Raw genomic sequence first — 21,878 nt, forward strand, 5'->3', positions numbered from 1 at the left:
GTTTTTAAGAAACCAAAATTCTCCCTACAACTCGCTACCAGGGCAACTTCGTCATTTCTAACGGGTATTCTAGAAATCACTAAGGAGATAATGACAACACTGGGCACTGTCACGTGAATGGCTGGAGCTGGAGACGCTGCTCAGTAGTGAGGCACATGCTGGTTCCTTACCCCTCCCTGGGTAGGCAGTTCTGCGTCTGTGGATGTAACTCAATGGTAGGACACTTGCCTTGTGTGCTGAAGGGCTTCATGAAACAAGATAGAGTCACCTGGGAAGAGGGAAACTCAATCGAGAAAATGTCCCTACCACATTGGCCTGTGGTCAAGCCTTGGGGTATTTTCTTGATTGATGATTGGATGTGGGAGGGCCCAGCTCACTGTGGCAGGTGATCCTCGCTGCTGTAAGACAGCAGGCTAAGCTGGCCATGAGGAGCAAGCCAGCAGCACACCTCCATGACCTTGAGTTGCTGTCCTGACTTCCTTCATGATGGAGTGTGACCTATGACTATTTTATATTAAACCAAATGCCCCGTGAGAAAGAAAAGCTGATGCAAAAAGTTTACGCACTATCTGACTCCAACTGTGTATGTACCCTGACGCTATGGGGAAGGGAAACACTACAGAGAAGATGAAGGAACCGTGGCATCTACAGGCCCGGAGGTCAGAAAGGGTGCAGCGTGAAACAAACACCTATAAGGTTCTGTAACAGAAGACCCGTGGAGTGCACGTGACTGTGCAATGATGGCATGGGAGGTACTATGGAAACAACCCTAAAAATGCTTGTCTCAATTCCAGTCTCCACTGGTAATGTCCCTGGGAACCACCGCCCAGGCTTTCAAGGCTGATGCATAGACGCTTCTATACAGCTGAGGCCATTCTTGACCTTGCATTTTCTACTTAGTCTATGTATGTGTGCATATGGGTCATGCCCCAGAAATATGTTCAGTTTTTGAGTCAATTCAAAATAAACACAATGCATTTTTATTTCAACTGACACATAGAGGCTGACCGTATTTGTGGGGTCCGTGTAGCATTTCAATACATGTATACATTGCATAGGGGTTCACACTGGGCCAAGTGTTACAGATCTCAAACAGTTGCCATTTCCCTATGGTAGAAACAAAAATAATTTCCCTTTGTCTAGAATGTCAGAACTTATTTGTACTATCAAACTATCATCCGCACTTAAGGGCTGACCTCATGCCCAACAGTAGACGGCCAACACAAAATGAACTCAATGATATTTTGGGAGGTTTTTGTCTCATAATGCTTTTGTACCTTATAGGTCTTTTGTTTATATATTATGGTTTCTGATTTTATGTTTTATGGGATCTCTCTCTCTCTCTCTCTCTATATATATATATATATATATATATATATATATATATATTTCTTTCTGTTCTCTATCTATATTTTTTTTTTTTTTTTTTTCTTTCTTTCTTTTTTTTTTTTTTTAGATGATTTTAGATCTCTCTTACAGTGACAGAGAGAGAGAGAGAAAAGGTGTGGATTTGGGTGGGCGGGGAGGTGGAGAGGATCTGGGAGGAGTTGTGGGAGAGAAACCATAATCAGAATGTATTATACGGACAAAATCTATTTTCAATAAGAAAAGGGGGAAACCCCTGTAATTTTAATATTTATGATCAGTCTTTCCCCACCCTTTTTTCTCTACTTCCTTACCCCCTCCCCATTATGTTTTTAATGGCTGAATAATATTCTATAACTTGTGTGATCGAATTTTATTTTTTGCTCACTGGTCGTGGGCACTCGGGTTGCTATTTCTTTGCTCCTGTGGACAGTGCTACAGTAAGCACGGGAATCCAGCTGTTTCTTGGACAAACGACTTCATTTCCTTCAGCATATGTCAAGCAGTGGGGTTGCTGGATCAGAGGGTAGCTTTATTTCTCTAATTTGGGGGGGGGCGTCATACTGCTTTCCACAATACTAACTACCAAAGTCTATTCCCACCACACTGTGTTCCCTTTGCTCCACACCCTTGTAATCCTCCTTCGTTTGATGGCGAGGGCCATGCAAGAGGAACAACAAAAGGCTCTGGAACTCATGGGATTCAGCCCACCGATTAGCACAGCCATGATGGGTTCACCCCTATTGAGGCTTGACCCTGAGGACCACGTGTCCTGAGGACGTCAGGCTGTTACGAAGTTCTCTTCTGCTTGCTGCCCTCACGTCACTCTTAATCTATGAGTTATACAAAAACTCAAAGAATGCTTCCAGCCCCTCACCGGACAGTATCTCTGGCACTCACAATAGGGCTTGATCTCTTTCAGGCATTGCTGCTGGAGCAGATTAATGACTCACTCACCACCCTAGGAAAGAACTTAGAGATGTAGATTTCTAGCCACCTAGAGAAAGCATTTGGAAAAGTAAAATTGTTAGTGAAGCGAGGTTATGACGTTTTTACTGCTGGCTCTGATGTAGAAAATGTTAGGGAACAATGTGAAGTGCAGAAAGGCTTACACACTCTTATTAGTTGAGCTAGGGACCTTCATGGTCAGGGCACAAGAACAAGGGCAGCACTGGCTGACGCGACTGTCCCTGAGGTAGGACTGGTGCTGAGTGATTTCTTACACCCATGTTTGCCCTCAGCTTCCTGATCTGATTTAATAAGAACTGCTGATGAGTGGATCTGCATTCTGAGGATTTAAGGTAGATGTGACTGGTTTTTATGTAAAAGGTTAGATTTGTGATTCTTTTAAGATTACTTTTAAGGATAGATAATAAAACAATTAATCCTTTCTTTGTAGCCACAAATTGTTGCCTTACAGTGAGAGAAACTGGCTGAGAAATCTCCCCGCTCACTCACATTGTTAACCTATAACAGGTTGCTTAGTTACGAATGGACGTGGGTCCTTGGGAAAGATTTGTTTTCTTTACCTGTAATACGTAATGTATTTCTTGTAAAGGTATCAGGGAACATATTGTTTTTTCATAGTCATTCACTAGAAGAAAACTAGGACACCATCACATTGTAATTTTATACTACTTGAAAGACATTGCTGGGATTTATAGGCCATAGGAGGAAGGATAAAGTTATTAGAACATTGTTCTATCTATCAAATATGTATGTATGTGTGTATGTATGTATGTATATATGTATGTATGTAAAACTTGTCTGGGTATGTGTTGGAGCTTGTTCAATTCACCAATTGTATATATGTATGTGTGAACATATGAGAGAGAGAGAGACAGAGAGAGAGAGAGACAGAGACAGAGAGAGAGAGACAGAGACAGAGAGAGAGAGAGACAGAGAGAGAGAGAGAGAGAGACAGAGACAGAGAGAGAGAGAGACAGAGAGAGAGAGAGAGAGAAATGCTTGGAGCCTGCTTGCTGGGGCTTTGCTCCATCCATTCTATGTGTGAATGCCTATGTGCTTGTCTGTTTATATGTATGTATGCATATGTGTATATATTTGATTATATGAGTTTATTAGAGTATGCCTTTTGCTTCATTTATTCAATGTGTATATGATTTTTCTCTTTCCTTTTCTTTCTTGCTTGCCCCAAGGAGTTAAGAGTTCAAAGTTCCTTATTGGTCACAAGGAGTGCCAGGCCCAGTGAATTAAGCTTTGATCCCGCAGAGAAAAATCTGATGAGTAATTCTCTAATCACTGGCTGCTATAGGCAGCAGTCCCATCATTATCCGGCTCTAAGCACTGACCTCCAATCTGCTGCCTGCCTCAGTTCAACCACCCCACGGATGCCAAAGCTGGCTACTGGCAATTTGTTAGTGGCCATTCTAACTGGAGTGAGGTGATACTTCATTGCCCAGGAAACAGAAAGTGTCCAGGCTCCTGTTTCAGTCTACAGCATACAGCCCCTTCTACCTTAAACACGGGAGAAGAACAGGAGGGGAGAGCTCTGGCTGCTGGTGGCTTGCAGTCTTCCTTTACCTCAGATCAACAAGTACACCAGCATGGGTGGTTCTCACCTGCCGGGTATCAGAGCAGCAATGTCAACCCCACAAGCCACAAAGGACACTGACATCGTACACCATCTTGTCTTCCTTGGTGAGCACATGGGCAATTGATCTCATCACAACTCCTCCATGGAGGATAAGCTAAGCTAAAGAAGGGGCCATAATTAATCTTTGGAGTGGAGTCACGCAGAGTTTGTAACCATCCTGATACCTAGGCCTCACTCCAGACCACTGAACCCAGAGTCATTGACCCTCAGGTGTGTCCAGTGAATTGTTGAAGCTGAGAGCCTCAGACAGCATTATCAGGGTAGGAGAGCTCTGTGCACCCCCACCCCTCTGCTCTGGGGATCTGGTCTGAGAAAGTGCAATGGGGAGGACCACACTGAGCCCACTGACCGCCAGAACATCTCTAGGCATTCAAGGGTAGAACAGATTCTGGAAGGATAGTTTGTGGGACACCAAGGTGAGGGGTTCTGGGAAAAACAGCTGTGCTGAGGAATAGCCAGTGATCAAACAGGAGTCCAAGAAAGCTCACATTTTACAAGATTCATGCCCCATTGTCTTGTTATTAAATATAGAAGAGGATTCAAAAAATGGTAGCATCTGCCACAAGCATATTTTTTTTCTATTCTTTTTTTTTTTTTTTGGAGCTGGGGACCAAACCCAGGGCCTTGCACTTGCTAGGCAAGCACTCTACCACTGAGCCAAATCCCCAACCCCGTCACAAGCATATTTTTAAAGCCTATCAAAGACATGGTGTGTGCATGTGTGTGTGTGTGTGTGTGTGTGTGTGTGTGTGTGTGTGTGTGTGTGTGTGTGTGTGTGTGTGTGTGTGTGTGTATGTGTGTGCATAGTGTGTGTGCATGGTGTGTATGGTGTGTGTGTATGGTGAGTGTGTGTGTGGGGTGTGCATGGTGTGTATGTGTATGGTGTGTGTGTGCATGGTGTGTGTGTGCACGGTGTGTATGTGAGTGTGTGTGTGTGTGCACGGTGTGTATGTGAGTGTGTGTGTGTGTGTGTGTGTGAAGTATCTTACTTTTCCTTCAGCTCACACTGCACTCACTAGACTGTGGAGAAAGGACAGGGCATGCTGGTATTTGCTCCACTTCTCTCTTCCCAGAGAAGACTGAATGCAAAGCGACCAGATCAGAGAATATCCCCTTGTGGGGACTAAGAGTCTCAAAGGAGGTCAAATCCTGCTAAGGGCAGATATATTATAGCATTATATTATATACCATATATCATATAGTGGAATATATGTATATATATGGTTCCTTTCATCCATTTCAGCCCCAGCTCCAGGATTTCATGCTTCCGGAGCTGTGAGGTTTGCCCTGCCACCTGAGCCAATCTGGGCCTAAGTGCCCCTCCTGACACAGAAATGCCATGCCAGGCTTCAAGGCCTTGCATTCTGCTTCAAGAGCCTTCAAAGCCCCTGTTTCTAAATCTCCAACTTCACCTGGCTATTCCCTTCCTCATGAGCCTGCAGGAGCTCCCTAGTGTCCACTGACCCTAGCTTGACACTTTTATCTTGGCCGATTGTTACTGGAGCTCACCCTGATCTCTGTCACCTCAGGCACGCTTCGGACCTCTGTGGTGATACAAGTCGGGGGCCTGGTGTCTCTAGCTACTTGTTTCTAAGATTTAATTTGGAGTAATATTTTCTCTGTGATCCTCTCTCTGTCTTTCTGTCTCTGTGCATCTGTGCATGTGTGTATAAAGAACACACCCAGCCTCTTTGCTACTTTTTACTTTACTTTTTATGTATGTTTAAGATTGCTTTTTGTTTTAAATATATATATATATATATATATATATATATATATATATATATATATGTTTTTATGTTTTTGAGACAGGGTTTCTCTGTCTAGCCCTGACTATCCTCAAACTCAAACTCGCTCTGTAGACCAGACTGACTTCAAACTCAAAGAGATCACCTGCTTCTGTCTTCCGAGTGCTGAGGTTAAAGGCGTGCACCACCATTGCCTGGTGTTGCAGCTTATATTTTAAATTAAAAATGTTTTAACGAGCATTTCTACGTCTCTGGGATTTTTGGTGTGTTGGTTCTCTCTTTCTACCATGTAAGTCCCAGGAACCAGACTTGGTAAGAAGCAAATTTACCTGCCCAGCCATCTTGCTGGCCTTTGTTTTGAGGCAGCATCTCTGGTCCCTTTTGAGTGTTTACATGATTTAATATTTTTGAATCTAGATTCTTTTTTTTTAGATGTTACTTATCATTTTCATAGGACTTCCATTTTCAGTGTGGGGGCAGGGGCTGAATGAACTCAGGGCCCCACATATACTAATCGTGTGCTATATCCCCAGCCCACATTTTAGTTTTTACTTAAATTGTAATACACACTTAACTTTCGTGTGCTATATCCCCAGCCCACATTTTAGTTTTTACTTAAATTGTAATACACACTTAACTTAGAAAAAATAAATAAATCTTCCAGGAAGCCATAGAAAAGGGGGAAAAAATGGATCTTGTAATCTACTGTCCTTGGGTCATCAGGCTTGAAGCTTCTGAGCTCTCTCTCATCTAGCTGGTGTTTTGTCGGTGGGTCATGAACAGAAATGCCACTCAGAGGAACAGGAAGTGCAAAGGCTCGGTGGTAGGATCATCGGGGACCTTTGGGGCCTGATAGGAAACTCCAGAGCAGCAAGGAGAAGGATAGATATAGCAAGTAATAATTTAAAACAACGACAACAATAATCTATGCTAAAGCCGGCTACGCACCGGCAACGCAGTCTCCCCTCCCCCATCGGGAGTCGCAAGCCGGTCCAGGTTCCTGCGGTTAGCTGTTGCTGAACCACTCCGCACTCCCATGGCATCCGTCCCCTGCGGCTAGCCTGCCCAGACTGGCTACTGCTGGCTCTAAACCCCCAGCCCCGTAAAATGAAAACTCCAGAGGCTTGTAATTTATCAGCCAGATTTATAACAGTAAATCTTCCATCCCCAAAATACCCACACAAAGAACTCAAAACTTAATTGATAGAGATACAAACTGCGCACCTAGATTGGACAAATGTGCCCTGCATTACTCTATTATCCTTCTACCTAGCTACCTAGGACTCTCTCAGGCCACGTGGATGTGGTTCGCCTTCTTCCTCCATATTCTCTCCGTCAGTCCCTGTCTCCTCTGTCTCCTCTGTCTCTCTGTCTCTCTGTCCTCCCACTAAAACTTTCAGCTCCGCCTTCTTTTTCCACTGACCAATCACAGGCTTTAGCCTTATCTGACTAGGATTTCACCTGACCTCACCTGAGTCCAGACAGCAATCCACAGATTGAGGCTGCTGTAAGAGGGATGCGGTCAAAAGTGAGGCTAACCGGATAGAGGCAGTCAAAACAGAGGCTAGGTGGATGGGGATAGTCAAAAGTGAGGCTAACTGGACCGGGGCAGGTACCAAAACCTTCCTACAGGCTCATGATGAGATAAGTTCCAGGCAGCCGGAAGTGCTCATGGACTATCATGGGGCGTGTCTTGATTAAGGGTGGGGGAGTTGGGGGGGGTGAGGACGTTATGTGCAGGAGACACTGGTGACCATTCGGACATCTCTCTGCTGAGCCTGCACGCAGAATAGTGAACATACGGAAGACACAAGGAAGATGTGAGGTTTACTCCTGAAAAGTCAGGCTGACAACTTTCAAATGGAATATTGCTGCCCAGCTGGGGAAGCAGCTCAGGGGTAGAGCGCATTAAACACAAGGCCATGGGTTTTAGCTCTGTCACAGAAAGAGAAAATAAATCTCTAGTGTAAAAGTTCTGCTCAGTGTGCTATGGTGGAGTCTGAGACAGAAAGACAAACTGGGGCACCTCCCTGCCTCCATTTAAAATTTGTGTCTCTGTGTGTGACGCACGCATGTGATTTGTGTGCAGATGTGTGTTGATGCATGTGCAAGGAATCATCCTCTATCTCTCTTCCACCTTATTCCCTGAGAGGGTTCCTCAAAGCCAGAACTCATCAATGTAGCTGCTCTTGCTAATTAGTTTGCTCTAAGAATCCTCTGCTGCTGCCTTCCGAGGCTGGGATTCCAGGCGGGCCACCACGCCCACTCCACTCACGGGCTCCAGAGATCTGAACCCTGGTCCTTAACCTGGCACAACAGGGGCTTTAACTGTGAGTCATCTCCCTGGCCTCTCGGTTCAATTTTCAATATTAAGTTTTTAATATATATATTAATATTATATATTATATATTGCTCAAATATATATATTACTCAAAATATTATTTACTTGTTTTATATTATATATATTATATATTGCTCAATATATATATACATATATATTGCTCAAAATATTATTTACTTCTTTTTCCAGACTACTCCTTTAAGTTTGGTGTCATGAGTTTTTGTTTTTGTGTGTTTGTCTTATTTAATCCACAGTTCAAGGAGCTGGCCAGGCTTGGAATCCAAAATTAAATTGAATACAAACCCCGCTTTCTGTGGTCCCCATTTCATGGTTTGCCCAAATCCTCTGGCCTCTGAAAACTCAGAGCAGAAACACAGAGAAAAGCTGAGGACTGACTCAAACGAGACATCCCTGGCTCCTGACCCACCATTCTGAAACAGACAGTTTGTTCTGTTATTTGCATGCCACAGACATCCCCCAACGGGCTTCTTGTTCTCCCTCTTGATGTCTAGCCTCCTTCCTCCATATTCTGGCCTCAACTTCCCCATGCCCACCTCCTCCAGCTTGACCTTCCTGTGGCATCAATGGTGTTATATTTAGGTTTGTAAACTCAGCACCCACAGCCGCTTCCTTCTGAACAATGTGGTGTAATTACTGAGACATTTCAGTGGTTCCTTCCATGGCGGGGTAGCCATAGTAGGTCTCCTAGGGCTCCTATCCCATTTTATTGATGCAAATACTGAGGCCTAGAAGGAACATGGTGCTGTTTCAGATTGACTAGCTTTGAAATTCAGGCTCCTTATTTGGTCTATGAAGTCACAGAAATTTAGAAGCAGCAGAGACCTTGCCATGTTCTGGGTCAGTCTCCCTTTTGCTACAAGGGAGAGAATTAAGTTCTGGGGAGATTTGGTGACTGCCCCAGGGTGAGCTTAGTAGCGAATTGCTTTGTTTCTTTTGTGCAAACATTCTCCCTACTCTTTCCCACCTGGCTCAGGTCCCCTGCTGGGATATATGCTGTCCTATGGGAATGAGGTAGCTCCTCCATCCTGGGCCACAGACCAGAACTCTGACTGAAGCACAGAGCGGGCAACACAGGGCTGAAAGACTGACCCACCCTCAGGCCAGTCCAGAGCCTTGGAGAAGGAACGAGAACAGAAGTAACCCTTGGCCTTTGTTCTGTATCATGAACCAGGTATTGCATGTGTCACAACCTCCCTGCTGTAGCTCCTGTTTTTACCCCATTTTCTATCACGACACGAACATTCTTAACCATTATTTTGTACATCTACAGTAGGGTAAAGCATATTCATGCTGCTATGGAATCCCCATTTATAGAGATGACACCATGTAGTCAGAGAAATTAAAGGATTCATGTAGTCCCATTGCCAGTAAGGGGTGATACACAAACTGAAATGTGACCTCAAAGTGCATATATCTGGGCCCCTCTGGGTGGCACACTGATTTGTTTCAACTGGGGCCCTTTTCTGGGGACATGACCAGCTACACCATGAGCCTCTATGGCCAGACTCCACTCTATTTTTGAAGATGACACACAGTCCCCCTACCTGCCCTGCATTCATACTGGGGACACTTGTGTCCCCATCTCTGCCCTGTTATCGGCTTCCAAGGTCAAACATTGTGCTGAGTTCTTGGTGCATCTCAGCCTTTGGGGAGGGGCAGAAAGAAAAGAGGAAGAGGCAGATGGCCATGGGAGGTAAGGAGAGAGGGTAGTGTGTGAGAGTAGAGGAGGATGCTGTGGGGCTCGGCAGGCCTGGAACATGTTGGTAGTGATTGAGCAGAGAAGCTGGAAGGAACACCATTACTCCCATTCTCTATCATGACAAGAACATTCTTAACCTGGCCCTTGGAGTCTGGAGCATAAAGGCCCTGTCTGCCTGACACCATACCTCACAGCTAACAGTCACTAACCATGGAAGGTAGATCACAAGTGTTTCCAGCCTCCTTCCTTTATTTTCCCGCTGACATCTACAGCTATTTGCTGCTGGTGGCTGTTGTGTCTGTGCTGCTGAGCTGGGTTATAAACAAAGAGAAATTGGGCTGCACTTGAAATGATCAGGAACAGGGAGGAGTCTACCAATATCAAGTATCTTATCCAAACTCCTGATCCCACTTACCCTGTCAAGGGCAAATTGGCTGGGGACTCTCCTCATTGAGACAGATGGGCTGACCAAAACCTGTGCTATCCTGTCTTCAACATGTTCTTGGAAGATTTGCCACTTGATATGACCACAAAAATCGCCATGGTTCTTCCTCTTCCTGATTTCAGTAGCTAGAAGACCTTGGTGCCTTGAGGGCTGCAGCTTTTTCTGTTCTCTGAGCATGCGGGGCTCTGTTGTCGTTGTCGTTATCAATTTTTAAAAATCTATCTATCTATTCATCTATCTAGCTATCTATGAATGTATCTATCGTCTATCTATCATCTATCTCTGTCTATCATCTATGTATCTATGTATCAATTTATCTATGTATGTATGTGTATATGTATGTATGTATCTATCATCTGTCTGTCTGTCTATCTATTATCTATCTATCTATCTATCTATCTATCTATTTATCTATCTATCTATCTACGTGCGCACACACACACTGATGTTCGTGTGCTCTATGGTGCCATGTGGAGATTAGAGTACAACTCTGGGAATCAGTTCTCTCCTTCCACCATGTGGTCTAGGGAATGGACCTCAGCTTGGCAAGTATGTGTGTTTACTCACTGAGGTGTCTCTCTGGCCCAAACAAGTTCTTGATTTCACCATGTAGATGGTAAAATTTAGTAAACTCGCATGGTCATACAACCACTGTCACCATCCAGATGCACAGAGCAGTCAGTAAGAGCTTTAAAGCATATTATTATCTTCAATTTACTTTTGAATAGCTTTTAAAAAAATGAATAGCTTTTGTTTTAGTGTGTGTGTGTGTGTGTGTGTGTGTGTGTGTGTGTGTGTGTGATTATATGAGACTGTGTGGAGGATTGAATACAAGGCCAGACACTTTCTGTGGGAGGCAAGGCTCTTCCACAGAGCTCACTCTCAGCAGTGCTATTATCATTTAAGAAATGACAACATTCATCCTAAAATATAGCACTAGGCATATAGATCCAGTTGGCATGGCAACTGTGAGAGCCTTGACCATGAATATGCTGTAGAGCCAGTAGTCCTTCCATTACGTAATACAATTAATACAGGCTTAAACTAAAACAACCTTTACAAATCACATGTATGTAGAATTTACCTTTCTAAGAATTTAGCATTCCACTTTCCATTTTCTTTTCTGTATGTTGGTGGCTTTGTTTAGCTTTGTTGAGACAAGACCTCATAAAACCCAAGCTGAGCTGGAACCGACTATGTGGGTCATGAGGGTCTCGAACTCTCTGTCTGCCTCATTCCTTTGCCCTGTCTAGTGTTGGCATGGTGTGCCACCATGTTTGGATTTCCATTTATTCTTTCAAAATATATTTCTCGGGGACTGAGAGATGACTCCATGGTTAAGAGCACTTCTACAGGACCCAGGTCCAATTCCAGTACTCATAACTATCTGTAGTTCCAGTTCCGCTGGATCTGATACCCTCTCTTGCCTCCTTGGGCACTAAGAGGGAGGGCAAATGACACACAGACATACATGGAGGCAAAGCACAAATGCAAAATAATTTTAAAAGGAAAGTATATTCTCCTGTACGTGCTTGACTCTATCACATATACATAGAACGACATTATTTCTTATCTCCTGGTTTCTCTCTCTCTGTGTGTGTGTGTGTGTGTGTGTGTGTGTCTGTGTCTGTATGTATATGTATATACAAATGTATAAATTTTTGTACTTAAAAGCAAACCTTACTATTCTAGCTACATAATTTTCTATACCTAAACCAAGTATAGGTTTTGTTTTCATTGTTGTTTTCAGTAGTGGAGATTGGGTCAAGGGTCAAGGGTCAAAGGTCATTCATGCTAGGTAAGTACTCTATCGCTAAGCTATAATCCCAGTTCCTCCTTTTACTTTTTATTTTGAAACAGGGTCTTTCTAAGTTGCCCAGGTTGGCCTGGAACCTGTGACTTTTTCTGCCTTGGTAATTTGAGTGCAAGCGATCACAGCTCTCAGATCGTTTAAAGCGGTGGTTCTCAATCTTCCTAATGCTGTAACACTTGAATACGGTTTTTCATGCTGTGATGACCCTCAACCACAAAGTTATTTTAGTTGCTACTTTGCGACTGTAATTTTGCTACTGTTATAAATCATAATGTAAATATCTGTGTCTACCAGTGGTCTAGGCAACCCCTGTGAAAGGGTCATTCAACCTCCAAAGGGGTCACAACCCACAGGGTGAGAACCACTGGCTTAAAGCATGTGTGGGAACATAGGAAAAGACTCATTCTATGCCTAAGCCTAGATCCCTCAGCTTCTGCTCTAACAACTGTAGGCATAGCCTCTTACCTGGGAACTCTGTTCCCTTAGGTATGTCTTTACCTCTCATCTCCTTATCTACAGCAGTGTTCTGTTCACTCAACTCATAACCTTGTTGAGTTAGCATCTGCTTCTGGGTCCAAGCTAGCTGTGAGAGCAATGGTTCCCGGCTGGTGCTGGTGTCGGAACAGTGAGGGTCCATAACTACCACAGACTTAGTGACGTGATTCTGGAACAGAGCCTCAAAACGCTGCAGACCGCGCTAAGGACATGGTTTGGTGCATCAGGGAAGTTGGGACTGGTTATTTGGGGGAAGAGGATATTCCCACAATTGTTTTTTTGTTCACTGTAACAGTGTTCCTGTTATACACTGGGTATTATTAGTACATACTATTACTTCTATTTTCCAGACGGACGAGCCAAGGTTAAATGGATTTAGTGCCCTTTTCAAAGAGTGCGAGCTAATTAGTGCAGGGCAGGCTGCCAGACCTGGGTCTGCTTGATACCAGCCAACATGAATTCTCTTTCCATCATATGGAAGACACTTTCCCAGGGCGCCTCCTAAATTATACTGCTCTAGTGAGGCATGCCTGCCTACCGGTAAGGCTAGCTATGCTCTTTGTAATTATAACTTATCCACAGACAATGGGAACCACTACGGGCTCAGTCACTATAACACACATCAGTGTGTGGTAACTCTCAACTAGTCAGTGGAATTCAAGTTTAGGCTTGAAGATTTGCAATAAGTGTAACTACTCCCAAGTCTAGCTTGGAGGTTTCCGACAAGTGAGCATTCATTTTTATCACTTTATGTGTGTGAGTGTTTTGCTTGCACGTCTATCTGTATGTCTGTGCACTATATGTGTGCCTTGTACCTGAAGAGATGGTAACCTCCATGTGGGTGCTGGGAATCAAACCCCAGTCCTTCACAACCACAAGAGATCTTAACCACTGAGCTGACTGTCCAATCCATCCTTTGTAGCTTCTTAAAACAGTTGTCTGGGGCGTGTATACAACACTGTCTAAGCTAGAGGGTTCTGTTGGCCAGTACATCGCTCAGGGAGAGGGAAAGAGAGAAAGGATGGTGGGTAGCCTACTTTCCCTCTTCATCAAAGGCAGCATGGAGGTGTAAGTGTTAGAGGTGGGTTTGATGGCACTAACTTGCACGCATGACTTTGTCTTTCTGGTCTCAGCTGTCCTACTCGAGATACAAAGGGGCTTGAGAGATGTCTCTCATGTTCTAGGAAGGTGGGTCTCAGTACTTCCTTGTAGACACCATCTTTACATAGGCAAGCAGGCATGCTACAACACTGACACTTTGACCAGCACTGGCTGTATATTTCCAGCATAAAATGGCCAGACCTCTCATCGAAGTGACTAAAGCCTGTGACAGCAGAATGTTGAAGTACATGTGAGTCTTTCAGTGTGTGTGGCCGTGTACCCAAGGAAGATCAGTAGCTTGGCTGCATGTATTCTGCCTGCTTTGTGTGAGGGAGGGAAATCCAAAGGCCTGGGGATCCCAGAGAAGTTTTCTGGAGGCAGAGAAGCTCCTGGGTTACTGAGGTCACTTCATCAGGCAAGCAGTCAACAGAGGAATGTAGCCCAGCAAGGGGACACCCAGTGTTCTAACCCTGGCTTCTTTGCTTTTGAAATAGGCATTAGTGAGCACACGCTGGTCTGAGGGAAATGGCATTTTAAAGGTCTACGCCATTGTCATGGTCATGGAGAGTTGTGAGAATATCAGAATGAAAACTAAGGCTGCAGGCATAGTTGCCAGTGTACTGTTTCAGAGAGGATTACCTCAGGGTGGGGCAGGTGAACGGGACAGGGGTCTGGAGGAGGACACCTTCAGGAAGCAAACACCTCTCAGCTGTGGAATAAGATTTGGAAAAGAAGGGAGAAAGACAAATGTACCCCAATTATCATGGTTTACATGTCAAAGGTCCCCCCATAGGCTCACGTGTTTGATGAAGTCTTGGAAAACTGTGGAACTTTTGGGACCATGGCCTAACCATCAGAAGTGGGTATCTCGGGGCAGACCTTGAAGGTAATATCCATTTTTGGTTCTATCCCAAACTCATTGCTTCCTGATCTTTCAAGACGTAACCAAGCCATGCTGCAGGTGCCCAGTGTTGTTGACCAAGCCATACCCTCCCCACCATGATTGGGTTGTAAACAAAGCCTCACCTAAATTGTTCTGTCTGGTATTTGTGTCACAATGATGAGAGAAATGGCTAATACACTGATGGAAGGAGACCCAGCATCAGCCAGCACAGAGGCTGCTGCCTTACCATGGAGTTGGGGAGCTTAGAGGGCATGTGAGACCTAGAAGACAGCCCCAATGTCACCTTTTAGGTATTCCCACTCTCTTGGAGGGGCCCTTGAGAGGAGGGATGGAATTTCACCACCTCCCTCAGGCTACAGTTCTGGAGTGATAGATATCATTTCCCTCCCCACACGCACACATACACCCACTCACCAAACGTGTTACCGGTCCCTAGGATCCTGAATCCCTGGGGACCTAGGAAATCCAGGAAGGCTATGGGATGGGAAAAGTAATTCCATCCCTGGGTCTTTAAGCATCGTCATCCAACACAGCAAGCAGAGAAAAGCAAGGCTACCCCTGAAGGAGCCAAATGCCACAAACAAGGGTAATTAAAACACGATGTCCCGCTGCAGCACATGCAAACCTCGAGCTTGGGACTAAGCTAAGTAAATGGAGCACAGAGAGACAAACACAGCCTGAGTCCAGGTATCTGAGGCTCCTAGAGGAGACACAGGAGACTGTGGTTGAGTGGGAGGGCAGTGGGAGCCTACTGTTTTGATTAGTACAGAGGAGTCCCGGGGATGGATGGTGATGGCGGTTGCACAAGTTCATGAACGCACCCAATGCTACTCAACTGTACACTAAAAAAGGGTTCAGGTGGCGACTTTCATGTTCCATGCATTTCGTCAAAATGCAAAGGGGGAAATACAGAAAAATAAGGAGGAACCACTGGGGTATAATTATAAGCTCTGAGAGAGGCACCTGTGACATTCCGTTGGAGCAGGCTTAAAGGCTTTATTGAGGCTCCAATAACAAAGGGCAGAAGCCTTGAAGCTCCCCCAAGTTCAGAGGAAGGAACTAGGATCAGCTAACAGCCTCGAACACACCACTTAATGCGAGGTAGGCCTGGATCCTTCATATAAAATCAGATAAACCATTTCCCAAGACCTTGCTAAGATCAAAGACGAAGAGTCATTTTATAGGGGGAGGGGAAAATAAGGAATTGACTTATAATAGCGCCAGGTAAAACTCTTAACAGAAAAAAAAATTGTACTCTCAAAATCTACTTGTAACACCTGATGGGTGCTCATGAGGAAGAGCCTTGGGGATACCACGCTGGCTGAGGGAGGATCCCTGCAAATCCGTGTCTCGCAAACACTGCTGCAGATTTGCATAGGTGACTAAGAAGATATTAAAGGGTAGATAACGAGTGTGTGAGATCAGCCCCGCATCTCCTTAACCTGTTCTTTTCATCCTCAAGATACAACACCTTACTTCTTTGGGATCCGAGGCTGGTAACTGGCAAGTGAAACCAGACTTTTGGAGTCAGCCCCATCCTTCTTCTGAATACATCAGAAGTATTTCTCAAGGCTCGAGGGACAGCACAAGAGCTTAGAAAAAAAATGTAAGGTGTGTGTCAGAAATGCTACACCCCCATGCTTACAGGGTCACAGAGCTCAGGGCTACAGAGAGCTTTGGGAATTGTTAGACCAAATCACCTACTTTGTGGAGGGGTGTAGAGCAGACACCATGGGCACATGAGATGGTGAGGAAAAGAACATAGATAGAAGAGAAATAAAGGAAGGCCACAGGGTGTGGCAGGTGTGTAGGCCTGAGTGCACGGAGGATGAGTCAGAATTAGGGCTGCTCATGAAACCATTGTCAGAAACAGGGAGGGCCCGAGAGGAGGGAGGTAGAGGCGGAAGCCGGAAAGAAAGCTGAATTGGTTTCTAAAGAACTTAATGTGGGAAGTCAAGGAACTGAAAACCCTAATGGAAAATTTCAGGACATGAAGAGAGAGCAATATCCCAGAGTCTATCAGAGAAAATCTGAAGGTAAGACTCTAGCCAACAAGGCCTGGACACCTGTGACAAGAGCCTTCTATCCTGAGAAGTTTCACTGGCCACTTAGACGAGGCCTGAGAGACATGTGTGCCCTGTCTACAATCCATGCAAAGCTAAAAGCTGCAGATGCCAGACTCAATAACAAAAATGTTCTAATAGAAAGAAGAAATGAAACTAACAGGAGACATGCCAGGGGCCAGCATAAAGTCTTCTGCTTATGTCCTAAAAGTCATTTGCAAGCTACGAAATTGATAAGAACAATCATGAAGGCTACATTAATAACTATTAATTTTTATACCCAGTAATTATGGCACTAGGGTCATAATGTCAGTTGCTTCATGGGACAATTGATTTAATTCCAACAATAGCTTTATGACATTGGTGCTATTATTATAACCTCTGTGGTCTTACAGGTGAAGAAACTGGGGCCAAGGAAATGAAGTAAACTTAAGCCTGGCTTGACCAGCCTTATGTCAAAGACATTTTCCATGTTGACAAACAGATGGGTTCATGTTCGTGTGTGTTACAGAGGGAAATACCCAAGTACAAATGATCCATTATCGGGGAAGCTGTTTAAAATGTAAAATTTCATTTTCAAGTTAGTAACAGTAACCCAAAGAGAACGGCTCTTCAGGATTGTAGATTCCCAAATGCTCACTCAGTAACATGGTACTTGTGCGCGCCTAGGGATGCTTGATGTTGAAGAACTGAGAACCCGGGTCTCTGATGAGTTTGTGATGATGTCACTACCTTCTAAAACTCAAAGGGAAATCATGGCTAAGTACAAAGTAATGAAAGTCTGGAAATATATGTTGACAAAGATGTGGCCCCGTACACTCCTGGCCACCTCTACTGCCTCAGTTCCAGTATATGGAACATCGGTCAATGAGTACCTCCTGGGGTGCCTTGGGAGACTTCCATCCTCACACTGAGGATCTCCTACACACACACACACACACACACACACACACACACACACACACACACACACACACACACACACAATCCTGCCTGTGTTTGCTTCCTTGGTTCACTCTGCTTCTCTTCCTGGTCATCCCTCTGCTTCCAGTCTCTCTCGAGACCTGGACATGTAGCCCCTGGGTCCGGGTCATTCCACTGAGCCCCTTTCGTGACTAGAATACTCACTGTATGGCTTTATTACAGCATTGCTGTTTGCCTGGCTTCATTTTGATCACACTCCTCTATAGGCTTTGATGGGTTTGAAAGACTCCAAACACCACATTGCAATCTGGAGCCAAGTAACTCTCTGGGCAACCTTCTAAACTGCTGTTGACCGGTCAGGAGAGGGCACACAGTCTCCCTTTTCACTGCAGTGTCTTTAACTCTAGATGCTTGGGATCCTTAAGTTCCTTGCACGCCCAGAACCTATGCCTTCAGCTTCCCCTATGCAGTCCGTCCTGTTCATTCTGTAACAGAACAAACGCTGCCCAACCCCTCCCCCACCCCCCTGTTAACTTCTCACCAGGTCACCTATTTACAGAAAACATTCTGGGTGGTGTTTTGAGTTGTTTCGTTTACAGTCGCATTTCTTTGCAATCTGACTGCACATCTCATCAAAACGGGCTGAGTCTGGGCAGACAACTCAGTAACCAAGTGCAGGAAAACGTTGCTTTGCTCTCAGCAGATGGGCGTAGCATGTGATTATCTGCAATATAATTTTGGCCGTCTAGCCTATAATATGATTACATAATGCCCACCACCCACTCCATGATTAGACTGGACTTTGTCCCATGGGGGAGGGATCCTAAGGTGATTAAAATTCTATTGCTCTCTTTGTTTTGACTCTCATCTAGGTTCCCTGGAGCACCTTCTGAGGCTCTGGGCGGCTTTAGGTTAGGGACCGTTGGGACCTCTGCTTAGAGCAGCCCCGGCACGAGACCTTGTCAGTTCTCTGCCACATCTGACCGTTCCCTGCATGTCCCTCCTCGCTGCTGTGCCCCTAACTCTAGACGCTTGGGATCCTAACATTCCCAGCACCCCCAGAACTCGTGCCTTCAGTTTAACCATGCCAGTTCTCTCTCTAACAGCACAAACACTGCCCAACTCTGTATGGTTAGACACCGCCCACCTCATTCTTTTCAGTTGGCCCCACCAGACAGGACCAATGTCCCAGGGCTCTCTCACCCTATACGTTCCACTCCATGGCCTCTGCTGGGCAGAACTTTCCTCGCTAGCCCACATTTGAGACTGCGCTTACATCAGATTGTGCATGTGAGCTTGCAGCCTCCTCGGCGTGTAACCTGTCCCCCCAGTTCTCCGTCTGCTTTTTCTCAGCTGCCTCTCAAAAGCTTAACTCTTAAAGCATCGTCTTCATGAAAACTTCTCTGCAACTTATTATTTCCACTGTTTCCTCTCCACCCCTCCCCTCCATGAGATGCCCAGCAAAAGACGTAGGGTGCCTGTGGGACCTTCTGACTTCCATTAAGGACTCTGTGGCTCTCCTGGGCATGCTCTATAAAATGGCTGACCGGCCGATGCTGCCCTCTGATCTGGACCCCTTAGTACATCTCAGTCTGCCTCTTACCAAACCCCTTAGAGTGAGAAGACCCACATGCCGCTGTGGAAGACTGTCCTTCTACCAACTCCGTATTCTTTTCTTGTCATTTGTCTCAGAATCTCCAGTTCTCCAGCTCCTAAGTATGACCTCATGAAAGTCCAAAGTTCCAGTCTGCACATGGAACATAACACGTCCTTAAACATTGTGAGTTCTGGCCTCTGAAAGTCATCATCAGCACCACTCCAAAAGACAAAGTTCTCCAAACTCAAAAATTGGGAAGTCATCTTTGCATGGTCTCTTGACTTGTGACTTAGGCCACTGCTGGCTTATTCTTTCTTAGCATATATGTATATTTTAATTGCCAACACTGCCTTTAAAATGGTTGTCGTTATCATTACTTTATGTGCACGTGTGAAATGTGTGTGGGCATGACCAGTCAGGGAATGCGCGTGCCAGGCAGTGAGTATGGAGTCAAAGGCCAGCCTTGTGGAGTTGCTTCTCTCTTTCCATTTTTATCTGGGCTGTGGGCATAGACCTTAGGTCACCAGGCCCGCATGATCAGCACTTTGTCCAATGAGCTAGTGAACTGGCCCTTAAGCACTTTTTAAAATAGATAGTCATGAGGGTTTTAGAAAGGCCTGTAGTTCCCCCAGTAAACTTAGGATGAATATCCACAAAACAAACAAGAGACGGTGACCGACAGTGACCACACATGCTCTTCATGCAGTGCACAAGCCCTTCCCCAGCAGCGTCTTATTCAGACCCAGAAAGCTGACTGTGGGTAGCATGTGTGCCATCAAATTTTCTATCTTCTTGCCCTTCCAGAGCTTCACTCTTTGTCCTATCGCTGGCAAAAACCCAGCCAAAGCAGGTCCCTTCACTCTTCCTACACATTTCTTTAAAAACCTGACCCTACTTCCCTATCGCCACTGCCAACCAATTCCTCGGAACTGGTCAAGTATTCCATGGTTTTGGTGCCTCTGAGCCCTTGGAGGAGTACTAAAGGGGAGAGAAGAGGAATACAGATCCAAAGGGAAACTCTTACCTCAGCTTCTGACTGGCAGGGACAGTTATTTTATTCAGTTTGTCCATTTTTCTTGAGAGGGGCTGTGGAGTCGCTGTCCAGAGGGATTGTCAGCAGCTCCTGGGCTTCCTGGGGAGCAGCATGGTAAGACTCTGGCCTCAAGGGCTCATGCCACTGGAACTGACTTCTGAGAGCAACCGCAGGCTGCTGGCAAACACCCCTACACAGGGGAAGTAAAACTCGCTGGAGCACATCGCCAAGTTTCGTGTTTCTACGAGGTCATGTGATCCCAGCGAGTCAGCCAGCCTGGATGATTACTGTGCGTTGTGTAAACTTCAGTAGTGAAACCTTATTGGGCATGCAAATCCCTTTTCAGCAGCTCTCTTTTATGATCAGGTTTGTTGCCAGGTTGGAATAAGCTTCTGGTTGACTGAGCACGACTTCCTGTTTGTCCCAAACCTTAGGTAGTCCCTGTTTTCAGCAGATGGCCAGAGTCATCCTGCCACTTCTCAGGTACCAGGAAAAGCTGAATAATCGATGATATCTGGATGACTGTTGGGGGCTTTCTGCTCATTTGCATAAAGCCGTGGAGAAGCCTTTTCTTCTTAGATAACAGAGACGCGAATTGGACAGCTCTTGGAGCCAAGGTCACAGCAGTGGTCATTTAAACTGTGATGGGTAATTCTTTGTGCAAGGTCAAGGTCACTCAGGGGTAGAGATAGGTGACTCCATCCTACGCTATGTGGAGTCAGGAGTTGCCTCGCCAAAAGCTTGACATTCTTAGCCAAGATATACTCAGAAGTCAGCTGAGAGCAAACCCAGCAATTTCCAAGCACATGACATCAGGAAGATACCTCCTAACTCCTCTCAGTGTCTGTGGCCTCTCATCAGACCAAACATCATGCATCCCACATCTGCCGCTGACCCCATCCAGACAGCTCTGCTGCCCTCCTCAAGAACCCCCAATTCCTCTGTCTACTCTGCAAGCTTCTGATTTAGCTGAGTTAAAGAGCAGAAAGCAGTCTAGGGTTAAGAATTTTTTTTAAAAAATGAGAGCGGGGTGTTCTTTCTCCCCCTTTTACCCGAACACCCCCACCCCAACTCCTGTCACCTGGCATGTCCTGGTCACCTTTGTGAAAGGAGATTATGTTCCAAACTTTATCAAAGGACCATTGACCTGGGCCTAAAGAATGCATGGGAGTTGGGGGAACAAAGTAGAGGGACTTTGATCTCTCCTGTTATAGCTACAAGGCTTGGCTGAAGAGAAGGTAGGAAGGAGGACCAGGCAGAGAAGGGAGGACAGGAGATGGAGAGCAAAAGTGGATTTCTTCTCCCCTGGGTTCTTTGTTCAAACAGAAGTCCTTCTATCTTCCTGGATCCTTGACTGTTCTTATTCCTGCTCTATATCTGAATTTCCCATTCTTCAGGACGTCCGAGAGCTGAAGCTTTAGAGCGGATGAAGGGTGAGGTCCTTCTGCAGGAGAGTAGGTCGTCATGAGAAAAATGCAAACGCTTGCTTCCTGTAGCTAGCTGTTGGCTTTCTCTAGTCAGGCAGTTCGGTTTTCTTGCAATATATCCTGAAGGAGATCAGTTCCCTGCCCCGCCCCTCCCATGGTTCTTAACTGAAAGGAACACGAGGAAAAACATGTCTGATGTCATCAAGGGTCAGGAAAGTCCGGCCAATGGGTTGATAATAGCCTTTGGTCCCTCTGAATTATTGTAAAGTGCTCCCAATTGACCCG

General features: G+C 45.3%; 1 protein-coding gene across 1 annotated transcript in view; it reads right to left on the bottom strand.

The window, feature by feature from the left end:
• Blnk (B cell linker) overlaps positions 1 to 20,425 on the bottom strand; it is a 66,112-nt gene extending 45,687 nt beyond the window's left edge. The window contains exon 1 of the mRNA XM_032891950.1: positions 20,158 to 20,425. Within this exon, the coding sequence (XP_032747841.1) occupies positions 20,158 to 20,204 (47 nt within the window). The 5' untranslated portion in view covers positions 20,205 to 20,425. The remainder of the gene's footprint in view (positions 1 to 20,157) is intronic.
• Positions 20,426 to 21,878: the final 1,453 nt, after the last annotated feature.

The sequence above is a fragment of the Rattus rattus genome, chromosome 2 (assembly GCF_011064425.1).
Source record: "Rattus rattus isolate New Zealand chromosome 2, Rrattus_CSIRO_v1, whole genome shotgun sequence".
In the NCBI taxonomy this organism is placed as follows: domain Eukaryota; kingdom Metazoa; phylum Chordata; class Mammalia; order Rodentia; family Muridae; genus Rattus; species Rattus rattus.